This window comes from Brassica napus, chromosome A4 (genome assembly GCF_020379485.1).
Source record: "Brassica napus cultivar Da-Ae chromosome A4, Da-Ae, whole genome shotgun sequence".
Taxonomy (NCBI): Eukaryota; Viridiplantae; Streptophyta; class Magnoliopsida; order Brassicales; family Brassicaceae; genus Brassica; species Brassica napus.
In genome coordinates, this window is record NC_063437.1 from 16,013,294 (window position 1) to 16,031,692 (window position 18,399).

The following is an 18,399-nucleotide window of genomic DNA, read 5'->3' on the forward strand; positions in this document are numbered from 1 at the left end:
ATTTCTATCAGAACTTCCAGAGACATTCACCTTTCACTAGCTACTATTCTTATATGAATCAAATCACCTTTGAGTACTATTGTTCCATGGCCATGGCTTTTACAACATTGAAGACTTACAGTGTTTACCTGTTTCTGTTTCAGATGCTGGAGTCTGGAGAACACGGTATTGAAAACGCCAAAGTCGGTTTTATTCAAGATGTGTTTGCAGTAGTTCTCCACATTATGAATGTTGAATTTATCCGCGAGGTTTGTTTGTTTAGTCCCCTTTTTTAGAATCTCATGTTCTGACTAGTCATAACTCTTACATTTTCTTGATACTGGCTAATTATTTACTCGAATTTGTTTATTTTCTTTGGAAATAAGCCACGTGTTAGGATATTTCATGCTTTTTTAGCCGTGTAAGAAAGAGGGAGGATTAGGTTTGCTTGACTTCAGCACATGGACCGAACTCTATGCTTGCGCTTAATCTGGCTGCTGTTTGAAAATGGGTCTTCCCTACGGGTTAAATGGATGAAGACAAACAGAATGAGGGAGTGTAGTTTCTGGAGTTGTGACATTTACAAGGCTAAATCTTGGACTTGGAAATCTCTATTGTATTTACGGCCTTTGGCCTATCGGTTCCTTCGTGGGAAACTTGGTGAAGGGAGGAAAATCAGTTTTTTGTGGGACTTTTGGTCTCCATTTGGTCCCCTTACTGAATGTTTTTGTCCTGATGGCCCAAGACAATTTTCAGTCCCTGTTAATGCCTATGTTTCAGAAGTACTTAATGATTTAGGTTGGACACTTAGGGAAGCTCGATCTCAACATGCCGAAGAGCTGCACATCTTCCTGACAACAGTTCCCCTCCCATCCACCCAACCAAACATGGACTCTTACTTCTGGCTTGTTAATGAGGTCCCTCATGAAAGGTTCACAACAAAGCACACTTGGGAGGCCTTGCAAGACGCGCATGTTTCGTTGAGTTTTGGAAGCCGCTGAAAGTGTGTTGGAAATATCCAGGTAATACAGATTTGGTAGCGTCCATAACCAGCCAGGCACTTGTCCTTTTATTTTAATATAGGTGTTTATGTAAATTTATATATTTCATATTGTTTAAATTAAACTATACATCATATGAAAATATATATTTATATTTTGATATCAACATTGAACATATATTAAAAAGTTAATATTTTAATTTTGAAATCTTCATTGTTTTTTAAATGATTCTAAATTATTAAAACCATTAAACATTCCACATTAAAAAAAATCGTTGGTATAAAATTTGTTACACAAATATGCAAATAATCATAAAATCATATGAATAGAAACTTTATTTAATAAATATTCATATTAAAAGTATACTATATATCTATCTTAATATCATTTAAATTTAATTATATATCATATACAATAGATAAAATTGATTATTTTGATTTACTCTAAAATGATTGCGAATAAACAAGAGCATTCGTTTGATTTATATGCGCACGCCAATTTATTACATTATAGTAATTGATATCTTAGTTATTTAATATATAATTATTATTTTATTATTTCATAATATGCAGAAAACATAAAATAAGTAATAAATATAAAATATTTATGGATCTTAACCTAAGTATGTATCTCTTTAATAATTTTAAATCTTAAATAATTTCTAAATCTCAGTCCAAAACAAAATAACGAAATAAGAATAGACTCAAAAATCAATATTTATATCGAGCAATATCCAAAATAAATAAAAATGACACAAAAATGAGAAAATATTGAAGATAGATATAATTGACACTTGGATATAAAATTCTCATAAACATAATTAACTTTTAAATTGCTAAATCATAATATAAAAACGAACTGACGTAGTTTCATTGTAACCAAATAGTAGGCCTAAGATTTTTTGGCCTAAACGTTAGGTTCTCATGCTATAAGTGATTTTTTGACCTATAATATTTTTAAAAATAGGATCAGCTCATCAATAAATAAATTATGTAATTAACAAAAAAAAATTAAAAACTGTTTACGGGCCAGAAATATCAATTTAATCAAGAATATAAATTTTATTTTTCCATACGATATTTCTTAAATAATTTTCATATAAATTCACCAAGCGCAAGGCGCAGGTCTTATCCTAATGCATAAGTCAAATTCAGAAAATTCATACCTATTTAGGAAGACCTTCCTAAATATACATACAAGTTAGTGAGTTACATTCAAAAAGTCTAATTATACGATTTAGGAAGACATTCTTGAATTAAAATTTTAAAAATTCACAGAGATATCATATATATTGAATAAAGTATGTCTAAACCATTTTAATGAAAATTTTCAAAAATATATTTTGAAAAACAAATGATAAAAAATTTGATTTTTTCAAGAAACAAAAAAAATCAATTCTATTGTTTTCAAATTTTAAATATTTATTTATTATAAATAATAAATTTAAATTATAAATTAGGATATAGTTGTTATTTACCATTTTGATGAAACGTAATTTGGTTAGAACTTTGTAAGCTATTTATAGAACAAAACTAATAAAAAGAGGTCATTTAATAGATTTAACCAAATAAAATCTCAAAATATGAAAAATAATCATTTTATTATCTATAAAGATATTACATATTTAACTTTATAAGAGTTAATTCACACAACTTTTGGACTAGATATCCACCGCTCATTAAGAGAGGTCTTGATAAACTCAATCTGTTATCACTAGAAAGAAGGAACTTAGGGTTTTTGGGGTCTCAGCCTCCCTCGCTCTCTGGAGATGACTTCCAACACTAGGAGAGAGGATGAGCAACCACCGGAACCAACATCTCTGATCACGTCATTTCCCAAAGACGCCATCTTTGACATCTTAACGCGTCTACCAAGGTACGAGTATTCAACACTCTCCCTTGTCTCCAAGCAGTTCCGGTCACTTGTTAGGTCACCTGAGCTATACGAGAGAAGATCCTTGATAGGCGTCACCGAACCCTTCTTCTATGCTCTCTTCTATGACTCACAATCACGTAATACCCGTTGGAATATTCTCCACCGGAAAGCCAACGGCAATCTCCGCTTGGCCCTTATTCACTCGCTACCCGCTATGGATGATTATGGAAGCTTTGTAGCGGTTGGCTCGAGCATATATGTGTTTGGTGGGAGTGACGACCATACAAAATATCGTGCCTTAAAAATCGACTGTAGGTTACACACTGTGGAACAACTCCCCAGCATGCCTGTACCCATGTCTAATACAATTGCTGACATCATTGATGGGAGAATCTACGTGATTGGAGACCACTACGAAGAGTCGAAGAAGGTGATGGTGGTGTTCAATACAGAATCACAATTGTGGGAACTTGTTACGACAAAGCTTAACATTGAGTTTGGTCACACTTGCCTTACTCGTTACGCGGTGATGGATGGTAAGTTGTACATGAGGGATAATGTTCAAAGCAATGTTTACGAGCCAAAGAAGTGTAAATGGGAAAGGGAAAGGGAAGATAGGCTGAACTTTTCATAACTGGAGAAATGCGAGCGTGGTTGATAACATACTCTACTATTACGATTTCGATTATTGCTGGAATAAGTTACGATCGTATGATCCAAAGCAGAGGTACTGGGGAGTGGTGGAAGGTTTGGAAGAATCGTTGCCTAAGACTAGACATTCATATTGGACAGGAACTGCTAGTTGCGGTGGGAAACTGGCTTTGGTTTTTCCTAACGAAGGCTGGAGAACAAGTTACCTTCGTTGTGCTGAGATATCGCTGGAGAAACGTGAAGGAGGAGAGATTTGGGGTAAATTTGAGTGGCGTGATCAGGTTCTAGTTGATGAGAATTTATACATGAAGAACTTTCTAGCTGTTATGGTTTGATGCAGAAACTCTTCTTCTTTATATATAACTTGTGTTTGCTTCTTTTTTTTTTCTTTTTTCCCAAACGCCTAAATGAATTTTCATTATCTTAAATCTCACTTTTCTGATTTGCTTGATGTAAACATGAACATAGTCGAATTAGAGAATCCATATTGTCCAGAACTGTTTCTTGTTCTTGTAAGGAAATGCCACCTGCGACCACAAATATCATAGTTGATTTTGATCTAAGGGTGGTAAAGAACTCTACATTTGTTGCTTTGCTCAGTTTTACGTATTGAATCAGAAAGTGAACTAAACAGAGAATCTAATCCCGTCCTTCAGGAAAAGCACGTGCAACTGGAAGAAATAGGAGACACACAAAAACATGTTTCGATTACACTCAAACTACACCAGGAGTTCTACGTAAAAATACTTAAATGAAATAGGAGACACAAAGCCATACATATTTTCATCACAAAGAGTTCTATCTAATGATAAATATGAATGCGCCTGATGTAGAAATGTTTTCATCCAATCTTTTTTCAGTGTCATATACAATATATTTTTTCCTTTCATGTATGAAAGGCGAAAAAGCTCACCTGTAATCCTGTTTTCCAATAGATATTTTGTCTGTAACGGCATATACGTAGTTTGATGTGTTCTATCTTTTCTGTGCAATTTGTCCGATTATGGTGTGCTATAATCTCTATGGTAGCTTTAGAACTGTTGTAATTGAAAAAGTATCAGAAACAGTATAAGCCACTGCTTTAGTTTTTTTGCCAAGGACCATTGCTTTAGTTGAAGCCAGTTAAGATAAGACCCAAAACACTTTCGATATGCATGACAAAAAGTTGATTTTCCAGCAGTATAATGTATATAGGCAAATGGTATATAACAGAAAGATTAAGACACAAGGAGACATGGATCATTACTCTCATCTATCAGGTCATTGGTGAAAGGCATTGGGGATGTGATGACATTGTAATTAACCGTCACAGTTCTAAGGAGTCCAGATTCTTGTCAGGATCGGAAGATGTTCTTTACATAGCATCCATATTCTTATTCTACTAGATGATAATCCGCGCGCATGCGTAGAGTGAGTTCTTATAATAATGTTTGTTTATGAAATGATTTTAATATTTTGCAACACTATAATCTTTATCGATCATAAAATGATGAATACAAATGTTAGTCTCTTAAATATATATAATTGTTAAAGAGTTAATGTATTACATCTCATTTTAATTATTTTTAAGACTTCATATGCACAAAAGAAAATTAAGTTTTGCGGCTGACACAAATCACCAAAACCAAATATGCAACATCAATTGTATAATGACGAAAGGGAATTATGTTTTATGCTTTCAATTTGTTTACTATTGACTCTGCAAAATTTTCATTTTCTACTTCTATAAAATTTTCCTTTCGTTTTCTTCTTTGTTTCATTGAGATATGAGTTAAGTTTTTTTTAAAAACTTTTTTTATGATTTCAAAACTGTTTTTATTAAATGATAAAAAATATAAAACTTATGTAAAAGGAAAAATATATATTTGCATTTAAGAAACGAAGAAAATTAAATTTTAGTTACTTAAAATTTAAAATAATATATGCAAATTACTATATATTATAAATAAAGTATTACATATTTAACCATACAAAAATTAATTTCTGACAACGTAATATAGTATTAGAGACATCTAAATAAAATCAATTATCTCTAGAAAGAAATTAGGGTTTTGGGGTCCCCTCTCTCTCTCTCTCTCTCTCTCTCTCTCTCTCTCTCTCTCTCTCTCTCTCTCTCTCTCTCTCTCTCTCTCTCGGTGATTGCTTTTAGGGAGATGACTTCCAACGTTAGGAGAAAGAATAAGCAATCTCTGATTATGTCACTTCCCGAAGACGTCATCTTTGACATCTTAGCGCGTGTACCAAGGTGCGAGTATCCGACACTCTCCCTCGTTTCCAAGCAGCTCCGATCACTTGTCACGTCACCTGAGATATACGTGAGACGATCCTTGTTGCGAGTCACCGAACCGTGCTTCTACGCTCTCTTTTATGATTCACGATCCCGTAACTGCCGTTGGCATATTATCCACCGGAAGGCCAACGGCAATCGCTGCTTGGTCCTTATCCAGTCGCTTCCGCCTATGAATAATGTTGCATGCTTTGTCGCGGTGGACTCTAGAATATATGTGTTTGGTGGGTATGATGATCATACAAAATATTATGCTTTAAGCATCGACTGTAGATTTCACACTGTGGAACACCTCCCTAAAATGCCTGTGCCCATGTCTAATACAATCGCCGACATCATCGATGGGAGAATCTACGTAATTGGAGACCACTACTACGACAAGTCGAAGAAGGTGATGTTGGTGTTTAATACAGAAACACAACTGTGGGAACTTGGTACGATAAAGCCAAACATTGAGTTCGGTTACTCGCCCCCTAGTAGTTGTGTGGCGATGGCTGATAAGATGTACATTAACGATTATCATAAAAGCTATGTTTACGAGCCAAAGAAGAGTAAATGGGAAAAGGAAGAGATGCTGAGTTCTAACAAGTGGAGAAATGCCTGCGTGGTTGATAACATATTGTACTATTACGATTATTTTCGTGGGCACAAGTTAAGAACGTATGATTCAAAGCAGAGGTACTGGGGAACGGTGAAAGGTTTGGATTTGGAAGAGTTGGTGCCTAAAAGAAATCCACATTGGATAGACACTGTGAGAAGTTACAGTGGGAAACTGGCTTTGATTTTTACTTACGAAGGCCGGACACCATATTACCTCTGGAGTGCGGAGATTTCGCTAGAAAGACGTCAAGGAGGAGAGATTTTGGGTAAAGTTGAGTGGTGTGATGAGGTTCCAGTTGCTGATAATTTATTACAAGTGATGAGATTTCTAGCTGTTATGGTTTGATGCATGAATCTTTTTTTTTGTATAACTTGTGTTTTGTTTGTTTTGTCCCGATGACTAAATGAGTTTTCTTTTCGTTGTCCTATAACTCATTTTGCTGATCTCTTTGCCGATTATGATTCTCTAATGTATGTGGTAGTATCCATAATGAAAAAGGAAGGTATGGAGGTTTATAACTGTTGTATTTGATAAAGTAGACCCAAAAAAAAAAGTAGACCAGAAAAAAACTTGGTCTCCTACCGCACTGATGATGGACTGCCTTCATCCACACCTCTAATGCCTTTCCCCATGACCTGATAGGTGAGCAGTGGCGGACCCAGACTCTATTTTTACATGGGTCAAAATTTTAAATGGGCTTTAGTCTGAGAAAAAAAAAAGAAAAAAGATGGTGTCAGGTAAGTGTTGAAGCCTGGTTTAGGGGGGTCAGGTGAACAAATTGAACCACCAGAGCTGCAGAATCCTAAGAGCATCTTTAACCATAACAACTCTATTGGGGTGCTTAAACATTTATTTAGTATTAAATGGGTGTTAGACACTTTTTTAAGCAACTTCAAATATTTTGACCTCCAATGGAGGTTGCTTATTTTGGGGTGCTTAAAAAAAATTGTACTAAACATTGTTTTTTTAAGCTTAAATATATTTATTATATAAAACATATTTAATCATAACATTTAGAACATACATTTCAAAATAAAAACATAAAAGAAAGATTAGTACAATAATAGATAATAATTTGAAAAAAACATCCGAGCTGTGGAGTAACCGTGACCTCATCATCTGTTTGCGACCATGACCTCCGTTCTTTACGCTGCACTGGACTGTCATGCTCGAAGTTTGAATCTTCTGTGGCTTGCGTGCCAAACAAAGGAATGGGAGAAGATTCTAAACCTATGCCACTATCTTGTTGACTTTGAAGAAGATCAACAAAATTACAATTCAAATTTGGATTAGAATCCATTTTTGAATGTCTTACGTAATAGAAAGAGAGAAGGAAAATAAGAGAGATGGAAGATAAAAGAGAGATGGAATGCGAGAGAGATGGAATGCGAGAGAGATGAAGTGAAACACATTCATTTTAATAGCGGAGATAAAGATAAACGCATTCATCATTCACACTACCAATATTCTAGCTAACCATCACTTCAATTTATCACACAACCATATTAATCATAGAGTTAAAGGAAGACAAGAATTTATGTTTCTAGCTAGCCATCACTTCTATTTATAACACATCCATAATCTACTTCACTAACTAAAAACATTAACTATCTATCTCAACCGTAAAGCTTTCATTCAATTCATTACAAGAAGACATTTACCTGTACTGGGAAAACCAAATGTACTCCTACGCTTTGAGCTTCCTTTGTCTTGTTCTCTCGACCAAATGTACTCCACATGTTAAGACACAAACACACAGAAAGAAATCAGAAAAAAAAAGCTCAAACTCATCATAATATACATTGCTTCATATCTGAAACACAGAGAAACTAATAAAAAGGATTTTGATCCATCCATCTTAAAACAAACTTGCAACCAAATTACTAATTCAGAACATATCTAAACGACTTCATCGCAGAAAGAACATCAAATTTGATCCTTCCATCTTAATTGAAACAAATCCAAGTTGAGACAAACTTACAAACAAATCTATTTTCATCCATCCATATTGATTGAAAGAAACTTGCAAAACAATCGTATTTGATGAAACCATCTCAATACAGGACAAACCGCATCAAACAAATCAACGGGAAAGAAGGAAGCTTTACCTTCGCCAAACGCCACCTACGTCGCCGTCGAGGAGAGCTCCGTCGCCGTCGACGAGAGCGTCGTCGCCACCGATACACAAAATCGATTACAGAGAAGGAAGGCTTCGTCTCCATGAAGAGAGAGAGCTCTGTCACCAGCAATACATCTAACGAACAAATAACAAACACAAACAGCCGATCAGAACAATACGATTCATAATCTAAACACATGCAAAATCGAATAACACAAGAAGAGTTTACCTTTCGATTTGAGGAGAGCAAGCGTCGTGACCCCGTCGAGGAGAACCACCATCGAGATCGTCGACGCCGAGACGCCGAGCCACCGAGGGAGACGTCACCGGCGATAGCAGAGCCACCGCGACGATTACGAATCGCCTTTCGGGAGAGAGGATTCGAGAGAGAGAGAGAGAGAGATAGAGAGAACCAAGTTGGATGTGTTTCACGCGTAACCGAAGCTCTCCCCCCTCCCATCTCTTGACACGTGCACACTAAGCAGCGTTGTTTCACGGGCTTAATTAAGCGTCGTGTCTTCTCCTTTCTTATTATTTTAATTTTTTTTATTTAAAATTAACCCTAAGCAATGGCCTAAGCACCTGCGATAATGGTGCTCTAATATCTTACATATAAAAGTTCAGCTTTTTATAATTTAAGGGGTGTCAGCTGACCCACCATTAATGCATGTCGGTCCGCCTCTGTAGGTGAGGGTAATAATCCTTTCTCTTTGCAACCTTAGAGCATGTGCATCAGTGAACCCCATGAAAGGGGTTCACAAAGTATTTTTTTATTATTTTTTTTTTACTGTTTGATTTTTGTTTTTAAAAAAAAAAAAATTAATTAATCGGACCAATCGCGGGCCGCCACGTGTCGTGGGGCCCGCGCTACAGTGATGAACCAGGTTCACTGGGAAGAGCTTGGGAGAGACAGGTTCATTACTGTTCATTATTATAATATTTTTTTTTTTTTGGAATCTGTGTGAACCCCCCATAAGTTCACTAATGGAGGTGCTCTTAGAGCATTTGCATTGGAGTATCAAGAGGGAGGTTCACACACTTCCCAAAAAAATAAAATATTAAAATAATTCAATATGCATGATTCCGTTTCGCCACGCTCCTTCCGCATGAACCCGGATCGTTACTGTTCAGTAGGCTCCACGCCACGTGGCGGCCCGCTATTGATCAGTTTATTATTTTTTACTTAAAAAAAAAATAAACGAAAAAATAATAATTAAAAAAATCAAATTGTGAACTCTAACCGGGGGTTCATTAATGCGCTTGCTCTTAGTTTTTCTGTTATACCCGTCTACTTATACTGTTGGAAGTTCAACTTTTTGTCAAGCATATCGAATTATTCTATTTCAAAACTGTTTTTATTAAATGATAAAGGTATATAATTATGGCTCATTTAGCTCAATATACAAAAAAACAATGGTAATTAGGTATCTATGCAAAATTCAAAAGTATTTGCAAAAGTGGTAAGAAAAATGGAGAGAAATTACAAATCAATCCCTATGTATCTAATCATTTTGTATAAACGTAAGTCTCACAATGTAAAAAAATAGTGTAAAAATATACAAAGCAAAACTTCGTCTCATTTGTTACTGAAACTACAAAGATTATTTCTCTCTCTCCTCCGCAGCAACGTTCTTTACGACGTTTTTCTCGCAACAGAGAAATGAAGAGTTTTCGTGTTTTCTTGTTAATACTAAATGGGTCATGATAATATCGCGAAGTTCGAGAGTCTAACTCGTAAAGCTACACAGAGCTCCATCAGGTTGGCTCTGTCTCCATCCCCGGCCGAGCCAATCCATCAGCAACCGCGGCGAAGGCGGAAACCATCGAAGGATCAAGCTCGTAAGATCCGACGGTTCTTTAGAAGTCTACGACCGTTCAGTGGTGGTCTCTGAGCTCACAAGAGACTTACCAAAGCACAAAATCTACAGATCAGACTCGCTATACATCGGACAGAGGACACCTGTTCTGTCCAAAACGGACACGCTCAAGCTCGGACTCAACTACTTTCTCCTTCTGTCTGATTTCTTCATGAACAGCCTCTCGTTCTTAACCATCGCCGCCTTGAAATCTTCTCAAAACGGAGTCGTGTTGGTCAGAAAATCCGCCGGGACTCAGCAGCAGCAGCCATTTCTTATACATAAGGGAGGAACAGGAGATAAGTTGAGGATTCGTGTGTCCGAAGAGTTCATGTCGGAGTTGATGATGGAAGGGAGAAAAAACAGAGAACAAGCAGTGGAAGAGGAAGAAAAAGGAAAAAGAGAGTTTGTACGATGAAACTGAAGAGTGAGAAGGAATTAAAGGAGACAATAACTTCTAAAGTTTTGGGGTAAAACCAAGAGACTATTTTGTTATATTTTTTACTCATAATCTATTTTGTAAGGGTTCATTTGGGATTTATGAAAGTTCAACAGTAGATGTCCATATACCTAATTAAAATTTCTTTTTAGGTTATGTGGTGCAAATTCCCTATAATTATTTAAAGGAAAAATATATATATATATATATATATATATATATCTTTGCATTTAAGAAAATAAGAAAAGTAAAATTTTAGTAACATAAATTAAAAACAATGTAATAAAATTACTATATATTTATAAATAAATATCACATATTTAACCAAACAAAAATTAAGTTCTGACAAACGTAATATAGTAAAATCAATATTTATCTCTAGAAAAAAATTAGGGTTTTGGGGTCTCCTCTCTGTCTCTCTCGCTCTCTCGTTGATTGCTTTTATGGAGATGACTTCCAACGTTAGGAGAAAGAATAAGCAATCTCTAATTACGTCACTTCCCGAAGACGTCATCTTTGACATCTTAGCGCGTGTACCAAGGTGCAAGTATCCGACACTCTCGCTCGTTTCCAAGCAGCTCCGATCACTTGTCACGTCACCTGAGATATACGTGAGACGATCCTTGTTGCGAGTCACCGAACCGTGCTTCTATGTTCTCCTCTATGACTCACAATCCGGTGATAACCGTTGGTATATTATCCACCCGAAAGCCAACGGCAATCGCTGCTTGGTCCTTATCCATTCGCTCCCAGCTATGAATCCTGTTGCAAGCTTTGTCGCGGTGGACACGAGAATATATGTGTTTGGTGGAAGAGACGATCATACAAAATATCGTGCGTTGTGCATCGATTGTAGATTTCATACTGTGGAACATCTCCCCAGCATGCCTGTGCCCATGTCTCATGCAGTCGTTGACATCATTGATGGGAAAATTTACGTGATTGGAGACTACTACCGCGGCTCGAATACAGTGATGGCGGTGTTCAATACAGAAACAAAATTGTGGGAACTTGGTATGACAAAGCCAAACATTGATTTTGCTGGAGCGTTTCCTACTCATTGTGTGGTGATGGATGATAAGATCTACGTGAGGTTTATTTTTAAAAGCTTTGTTTACGAGCCAAAGAAGAGTCAATGGGAAATGGAAGAGATGCTGAGTTCTAACATGTGGAGTTATGCGTGCGTGGTTGATAATATATTATACTATTACGACCACTGGGGGAACAAGTTAAGAACGTATGATCCAAAGCAGAGGTATTGGGGAGCGGTGAAAGGTTTGGATTTGGAAGAGTTGGTGCCTAAAAGAAATATACATTGGATACACACTGTGAGTTACAGTGGGAAACTGGCTTTGATTATTGCTTACGAAGGCGGCCGGACACCATTGTACCTCTGGAGTGCGGAAATTTCGCTGGAAATACGTCAAGGAGGAGAGATTTGGGGTAAAGTTGAGTGGTCTGATGAGGTTCTATCTGCTGATAATTTACAAGTGAGGAGATTTCTAGCTGTTATGATTTGATGCATGAACTCTTCTTCATATAACTTGTTTTTTGTTTTGAAATTGTTTTGTCCAAACGATTAAATGAGTTTTCTTTTCGTTAAGTCTAAAACTCATTTTACTGATCTCCTTGCCTATTATGGTGTTCTAATGTATGTGGTAGTATCCAAAACAGCTTGAACAGTTGGTAGCTAATATTGAAAAGGAAATACCCGAAGAGGTGTGGACTGAGGATTCGTAGCCACTAGCCAGAGACAAGACCATATATGTATGACACACACAAAAAACACTTACAGATATAAATTATAATAGGAGACATGATAATATTAAAATGGGTCTCATCCAAAACAAAGACAGAGCCATGGCCAACCAAAGCTCAAGTTACATTCAGCAAAACAGATAGGTATATATATATATATATATATATATATATATATATATATATATATATAAGTAATGTGTCTAATTACTTCCATGAGAAACCTTTGTATTCATGGCGCTTTGTCTCATCGCAATTCAGGTTCAATAAATTAGAACATACATTTTAATCTAAAATCATACCAAAATATCGTCGCTGTTGCATAATTTAATATATTTTCTTTCAAAACCTTAATTGAACCTGAAGTCAAATCCTAAATTTTGCCTTCAATTGTCTGAATGGAACGAACAACTTCACAAACTCTTCTCCTACATTGTTTTCCAAATCCCATCTGGCACATAACAAAAACATTAAATATTTTTATATCCCTTCCTCTTGCAATCACCATTACTTTTTCTTATTCTTTCAAACTTTCGAATAAAACTACAACAGAGAGGCCTAATCAAACCAAAATTTGTTTATCCGTTAAAATCAAAAAAAAAAAAAATGAACCATGAGGGCCAGGAACTACCGCATATCCGGCGTTTCCAAACACTTCCGTGCACTCTCTAGACGTAGTTTGATACCCCAACTCTCCTTCATATTATAAACTTGTGCTTTTTATTAATAACAAAATGTCGTTGGCCTGCTGAGCTTGGATGTTGTTTGATACAAGAACTCTCCTTGATATAATAAACTTGTGCTCGTCTTTTTAATAACAAAATTTCGTTGTCCTGCTTAGTTTTCTTTTCACTGTTATAAAATGCCATCTTGCTGATGAAGATGGTGTCCAAACGGTCGAAGCATAAGGTGTTCCGTGTTTAACGTTATGTACCGATCTAGGATTGTCCGAATACAATTGTTTAGTTTTATATTTTTCAGTTTGTTATGTATTCAGTTATGGTTCTGCATCAGGACACCCAAAAAAAAATTAGTAAAATATAGAACGAGAAGAGATGATAAAATCGAATAGGGCTTTCTCTCTATCCTCTTAAGTAATTATATCAGTCATCAAACAAGGATCCAGAAGTAAAACAGTCTTCAAAAGGCAGATGCAGAAAAGAGAGAAAACACACAGAGTTTCATTTTCTTCTTCTTCTCTGTTTTTTTCTTCTTATTAATAAATTCCTCACCTGAAATAGATAGAGACGAGGGGAATATCGACGTCATTGTCATCTTGATCCTCACAAGCCACCACTACATCAAGATGGCGACGGTAAGGCGGCAACTCCACTTTAGCAATATCCCTAGCGAGGTCCACCACTTTCTTGTCCATCCTCTCCTTGTGCCTCGGGAACATACTGTTGAACAGAAGACAGCTTCCGCAGGAGATGCTGTAAGCGTTAAGCCCTTTGTCCTCCAGCCACTGCAACACCTCACGCAGTGTCGGGTTTCCTTTCAGAACCCATCTGTCCCAAACGGTCCAAGCCATGTCCCGGTGCTTCACCACCTTCGGCGGAACCGGTTCAGCCATGGAGAAGAGCGGCAGCGCCAGGTTGGCAAACGTGTTCCTGTAGGCTTCCACTTTGTGTCCTCCATCAAGGACCTTGTAAAGCTCAAGGCAGACTAGACCAGTGGCCATGGCTGTTGAGGTCGCAATGGCAGGGATGATTCTCCCAGCGATGAACTTTGCTTTCAGCTTGTCGACTTCAGGTATGCTGTAGTTCCTCGCCCTCATGTTGGCAAGACCCGATATCACGTCCATGTGGTAGTTTGTATCATCATCCTACAAAACACACACATCATGATTCAAAATGACAACACGACAACTTACTTTCGATCAGATGAGAGAATATTTATTTACCTTTTCGAACTGAACTGGTTTCATCCTGAAATCTGAGGACAAGTTAAGCCTACACCGCTCAAGCTTAGCAATGAGGTCGTTGATGACTGTAGCGTCATCCACGGAAGCAGTAGTTAAACTGGTGGCTTTCTCATCCGTCACAATCTTTGCATCTTTCCTTGGCTCAAAGTCTGGGACTATCACACTGTCTACAGCTTCAGCTGCTTCCTTTGGGTTTTTGGTCCACTCGGGCACAGGGATCCCAAACGTCTCTGCTCTTAGAATAGCAGTCGCCGTGATGAAGTTAAGGAGGCTTGGGTCAGAAGAGGAGTACTGGAGCGGACGTGGGAATCTTTTTGGAGCAGACCAGAATGGAGCTCCGGTACTTGTCGCAGCATCTTCAGGAAATGTGTATATCAATTGCTTTACACGGTTCACAAAGTAATCCTCAAACCTGGTCACGTCAACAAAAAACACAACACAATAATGAGTCTCCACAAAGGACATTCATATTAAGAGAGTATCAGTACCTGAGTCGTGCCCAGTTTAAGCAGTCCTGGAAGTTCTCACACTTCTCCTTTTCAAGGCACTCAACGATCCTCTCCAACGTCTCCCTCGCCTGAGCATCGCCAGCACTCATCATTGAGTTAGTGTACTCAACCGGGCTAGAGAGATATGCATTCACTTCAGCGGGAGTCTTCTCAAGCAGACCCTCAAACTCAGAGCGAGCCCAAGTTAAACAGTGGTCGATGTTATGCGGGAACGAGTGCACTGTACACATGGGGGCCTGTTTCTCTGGTGGGTCCCTCGAGGCACCGTAATTTTCAGTCAGGTGTGGGATGACCATCTGCGTGTTGCACTTTGCACCGAGAGTCCCAGACTCGAGTAGAGGCTTCTGGAAATACAAGCACCTCGAATCAACGTAGAGCCTCGCGTTGACATTATCTAACGCATTGACGACAACAGTCAAGTTCTCCCAGAAGGCATCGTCAAATACATTCTCGGTCTCAGCGCCCACACGGTTCTGCAGGGCCTCAATCTTGAACTTGGGGTTTATAGCTGCAGCAGCGGAAGCAGCAACTGTGGATTTAGCCTGTCCAATGTTCCAATCACGGAATAGAAACTGACGACTGAGGTTGCTCTTCTCGATTATATCATCATCTGTCACTGTTAACTTCCCTTGGCTTCCACAAGAAACCCCCATCAGAGCCATATTTTTCAGGAACTCGCAGCCGAGAGCACCAGACCCTACTGTGAAAACTCTAGCATCTTCCAGTTTCTTCTGTAACTTGGCACCAAATACAGATATTTGGGCATCGTATCGGCTGTTCCTTGGTGCAACGTCACTAGAATCCAGAGGCTCAGAGGGGAGTGACTCCACTGAATCAAAGTAGAAAAACTGAATACAGAATATAAGAAGTTCAACATCAGATCCATGAAACAAGAAACATTATATATATACACTAGAAAAGTGTAACCGGTTGTATCTTCACACAACATAAACCTGAAAGAGGGGATGGAATTTTCCAGAGCAAGCTTTGACAACCTCCTGTCCAACAATACCACCAAACATAGCAGCCATGGGATTAAGAACAGCCTTGGCTCCAAAGGAGAAGCTTCGTAGAAGCTTCTGGTCAACATTCTCCACCTTCAAATCACCCTGACCAGTATTGATGGACGTGGCGATGGATATAAGCTGCTGAGCGTCCTCTTCCGAGCCAGCAACAGGGAGCCTGCCAGCTTCGGAAGCAAACCGGTCAAGCGCCTGGAACGCTAAATGAAGAAGCGGAGGCCGATCGAACTTAGAGAAATCACTAAACAGAAAATCCCCTGGATCTGCAAGCGCTTCCCTCAAGGGCTTGAAACTCAGCAGCTTCGGCTGTTTCACCTGAGTGACAATCCCACCCTTCACATACGTTCCATACCCTGTGGTGTCCTCCTCGAGGGTGAACGAATACGGCCGCGCGCTTTTAATCTTCCTCGGTCTCCCATCATTGAGCTCCGGCATACCTTCAACTTCAGAGAAAACAACAAGGTCACCATCTTCAAACTCAAGTCTCTCATCGTCAACACAGGAGATAAAGGCCTCGCTCTCATTAGAGATAGAGGCGATAATGCCTGTGTGCGGCTCCTCCCCATCAACGTCAAGAACTGCAAACTCAGGCCCAAAATCACAAAACACGGAGCCGAAAAGCCCCCTGACGTCAGCCTTGACAAAAGCTATAGGAGGCTGATGGCTGTGGCAATAGTCATCAAACTCAATTGCCTTTTCCATGCTTATGTCAGAGAAAACAACAACCTGTTTCACAAGAAATTAGCCTAATAACACCTACAAAAGATAGTAACCAATCCTTTGAGATAAGCAAATCTATAGACCTGGAAAGTAGAAAGATGCTCTTTGGTTAAGCAAGTGGTCAAGCTAGAAACAACCACAGCATTGTTAAGATCCTGCAGCTTGTTAACAGAAGCATCAGCCCTGTTCTTGCCAACATCATCCTCAGAGAAAACAAAGTTGCTAGACAAGTCCCAAAGCTCCACCACTCTCTCATCATGCAGCGTCACAGACTTCACACCAGCAAGAATCAGATTCTTCGCTGCAACAAAAACCAAAAACAATAATTAATAATTAATCTCATCGAAAATGAGAAAGCATATATACCAATCTCAGCGCCAAGGCCGTGCATCCCCGAGACGAGAACGTTCGAAGCGAAGAGACGCCGCATCGTCTCGCGTCCGTACACGGCGAGCTGCCTGCTGTGCAGATCTTCGTCGATCTCCTGACGGTTCGAGTTATTCCCGAAAGCCATGTGCTGGACGACGGAAGCTGCGATCGTAGAGTTATCGATACGGCGTTTCTTGATCGGCGACGATGCTGAAACTGATTCAAGCATAGAGGAAGGGAGTCGATAATTGAAATTAACCTAAAACCTTTATTTGGAATTTTGATTCTTCGGAGTCGAGAGTAGAAGCGAAACGAAGACGGTTACCTTTGAGGGAGAGTGATTTGAGTTGGAGATGAGGCTTTATTGGGCCTTAGGGTTGCTGCTATTGTTTAAGTTTTAAGCCCAATAGTAGTATTACAGGTCCACCACTATCTTTGTAATATCACAATGGAAAACATTTTGCTTTTGACACTTTGTCCAAGTGATGATTCCAATAACACCGGGTCATTTCCGTTATGACGTTATTTGCTACACCTGGATTTTGAACCGAACAAACCAAAATGTAACACGATAATTGTACAATTCTTACTTTTTAATGATTCAAAAAGATGATGATGGTCATCACTGGTGTAATGAACCAAACAAACCAAACCTTCGTAATATAGTCTTTTAGGAGATGTTATTAGGGCATCTCCAACCTTACTCTATTTTCAATTCCAAAATAGAATAATAGCTAGAGTTACTTCATTTTATGGAATAATTTTACTCATGATTCAATTTTGGCGGTGAACTTTTTTTATTTGTGAATTGATCCTTTAAAATTTTAATGTTTTTATTTCTTATTTAAATAATATTTTAAAATGACACAATAATATAAATAAACAAGATATTCCATTATTTAATAATTTTTATATAAAAATATATACTATAATAAAAAAATAATAATATAAACAAAGATAACATAAAAGGATCTATAGTTGCGTTTCGCTATTGTGAAAGAACCTGTCGGTTTTGGAAAAAATGTGTTACATAACATCATGAATACATGTATAATTTTACATAACATGATAATTAAGGATGAGCGTGAATTTGATGCACCAACTGAACTTGGAAGAGAAGCTACACCTCCATATATCAAAATTACATAAGATGAAAATGTCTGATTTCAAAATTTTCTTGTTCGATTTAGGAATATCAAAGATAAAGAAGCTTATGTTTCATTACGAAATGTATTAGTTGATCATTGTGAGAAAAATATTCTAATGCCACTATTAAACAAACTTATATA

At 37.8% G+C, this 18,399-nt stretch overlaps 4 protein-coding genes and 1 pseudogene across 4 annotated transcripts; 4 read left to right on the forward strand and 1 right to left on the reverse strand.

The window, feature by feature from the left end:
- Window positions 1–1,806: 1,806 nt before the first annotated feature.
- On the forward strand, window positions 1,807–5,071 carry LOC106352056 (annotated as a pseudogene).
- A 543-nt stretch (window positions 5,072–5,614) lies between these two features.
- On the forward strand, window positions 5,615–6,760 carry LOC106350585 (F-box/kelch-repeat protein At4g38940). The gene has a single exon (XM_013790452.3). It carries the CDS (start codon window positions 5,660–5,662, stop codon window positions 6,737–6,739), a length of 1,080 nt encoding a protein of 359 aa, XP_013645906.1. The 5' UTR covers window positions 5,615–5,659; the 3' UTR covers window positions 6,740–6,760.
- Window positions 6,761–10,207: 3,447 nt separating this feature from the next.
- LOC125608218 lies at window positions 10,208–10,787 on the forward strand. The gene is made up of 2 exons (XM_048778198.1): window positions 10,208–10,365; window positions 10,442–10,787. Exons 1-2 carry the CDS (start codon window positions 10,208–10,210, stop codon window positions 10,785–10,787), a joined length of 504 nt encoding a protein of 167 aa, XP_048634155.1.
- A 403-nt stretch (window positions 10,788–11,190) lies between these two features.
- On the forward strand, window positions 11,191–12,558 carry LOC125608061 (F-box/kelch-repeat protein At4g38940-like). Its single transcript, XM_048777860.1, has one exon. It carries the CDS (start codon window positions 11,252–11,254, stop codon window positions 12,326–12,328), a length of 1,077 nt encoding a protein of 358 aa, XP_048633817.1. The 5' UTR covers window positions 11,191–11,251; the 3' UTR covers window positions 12,329–12,558.
- Window positions 12,559–13,625: 1,067 nt separating this feature from the next.
- Window positions 13,626–17,445, reverse strand: LOC106373865 (ubiquitin-activating enzyme E1 1). The gene is made up of 6 exons (XM_048777859.1): window positions 17,108–17,445; window positions 16,825–17,042; window positions 15,953–16,747; window positions 14,979–15,847; window positions 14,470–14,902; window positions 13,626–14,391 (listed from the first exon to the last, which is right to left on the reverse strand). Exons 1-6 carry the CDS (start codon window positions 17,337–17,339, stop codon window positions 13,795–13,797), a joined length of 3,144 nt encoding a protein of 1,047 aa, XP_048633816.1. The 5' UTR covers window positions 17,340–17,445; the 3' UTR covers window positions 13,626–13,794.
- Window positions 17,446–18,399: the final 954 nt, after the last annotated feature.

Excerpts from the sequence above, each read along its gene's own strand:
- LOC106350585 (XM_013790452.3), top strand. The coding sequence starts at position 5,660 with ATGACTTCCAACGTTAGGAGAAAGAATAAGCAATCTCTGATTATGTCA.
- LOC125608218 (XM_048778198.1), top strand. The coding sequence starts at position 10,208 with ATGGGTCATGATAATATCGCGAAGTTCGAGAGTCTAACTCGTAAAGCT. Across the intron at positions 10,366-10,441 it reads CAAGCTCGTAAGATCCGACG|ATCAGACTCGCTATACATCG; the intron begins GTTCTTTAGAAG and ends CAAAATCTACAG.
- LOC125608061 (XM_048777860.1), top strand. The coding sequence starts at position 11,252 with ATGGAGATGACTTCCAACGTTAGGAGAAAGAATAAGCAATCTCTAATT.
- LOC106373865 (XM_048777859.1), bottom strand. The coding sequence starts at position 17,339 with ATGCTTGAATCAGTTTCAGCATCGTCGCCGATCAAGAAACGCCGTATC. Across the intron at positions 15,848-15,952 it reads AATTCCATCCCCTCTTTCAG|TTTTTCTACTTTGATTCAGT; the intron begins GTTTATGTTGTG and ends TTCTGTATTCAG. Across the intron at positions 14,392-14,469 it reads AACCAGTTCAGTTCGAAAAG|GATGATGATACAAACTACCA; the intron begins GTAAATAAATAT and ends TGTGTTTTGTAG.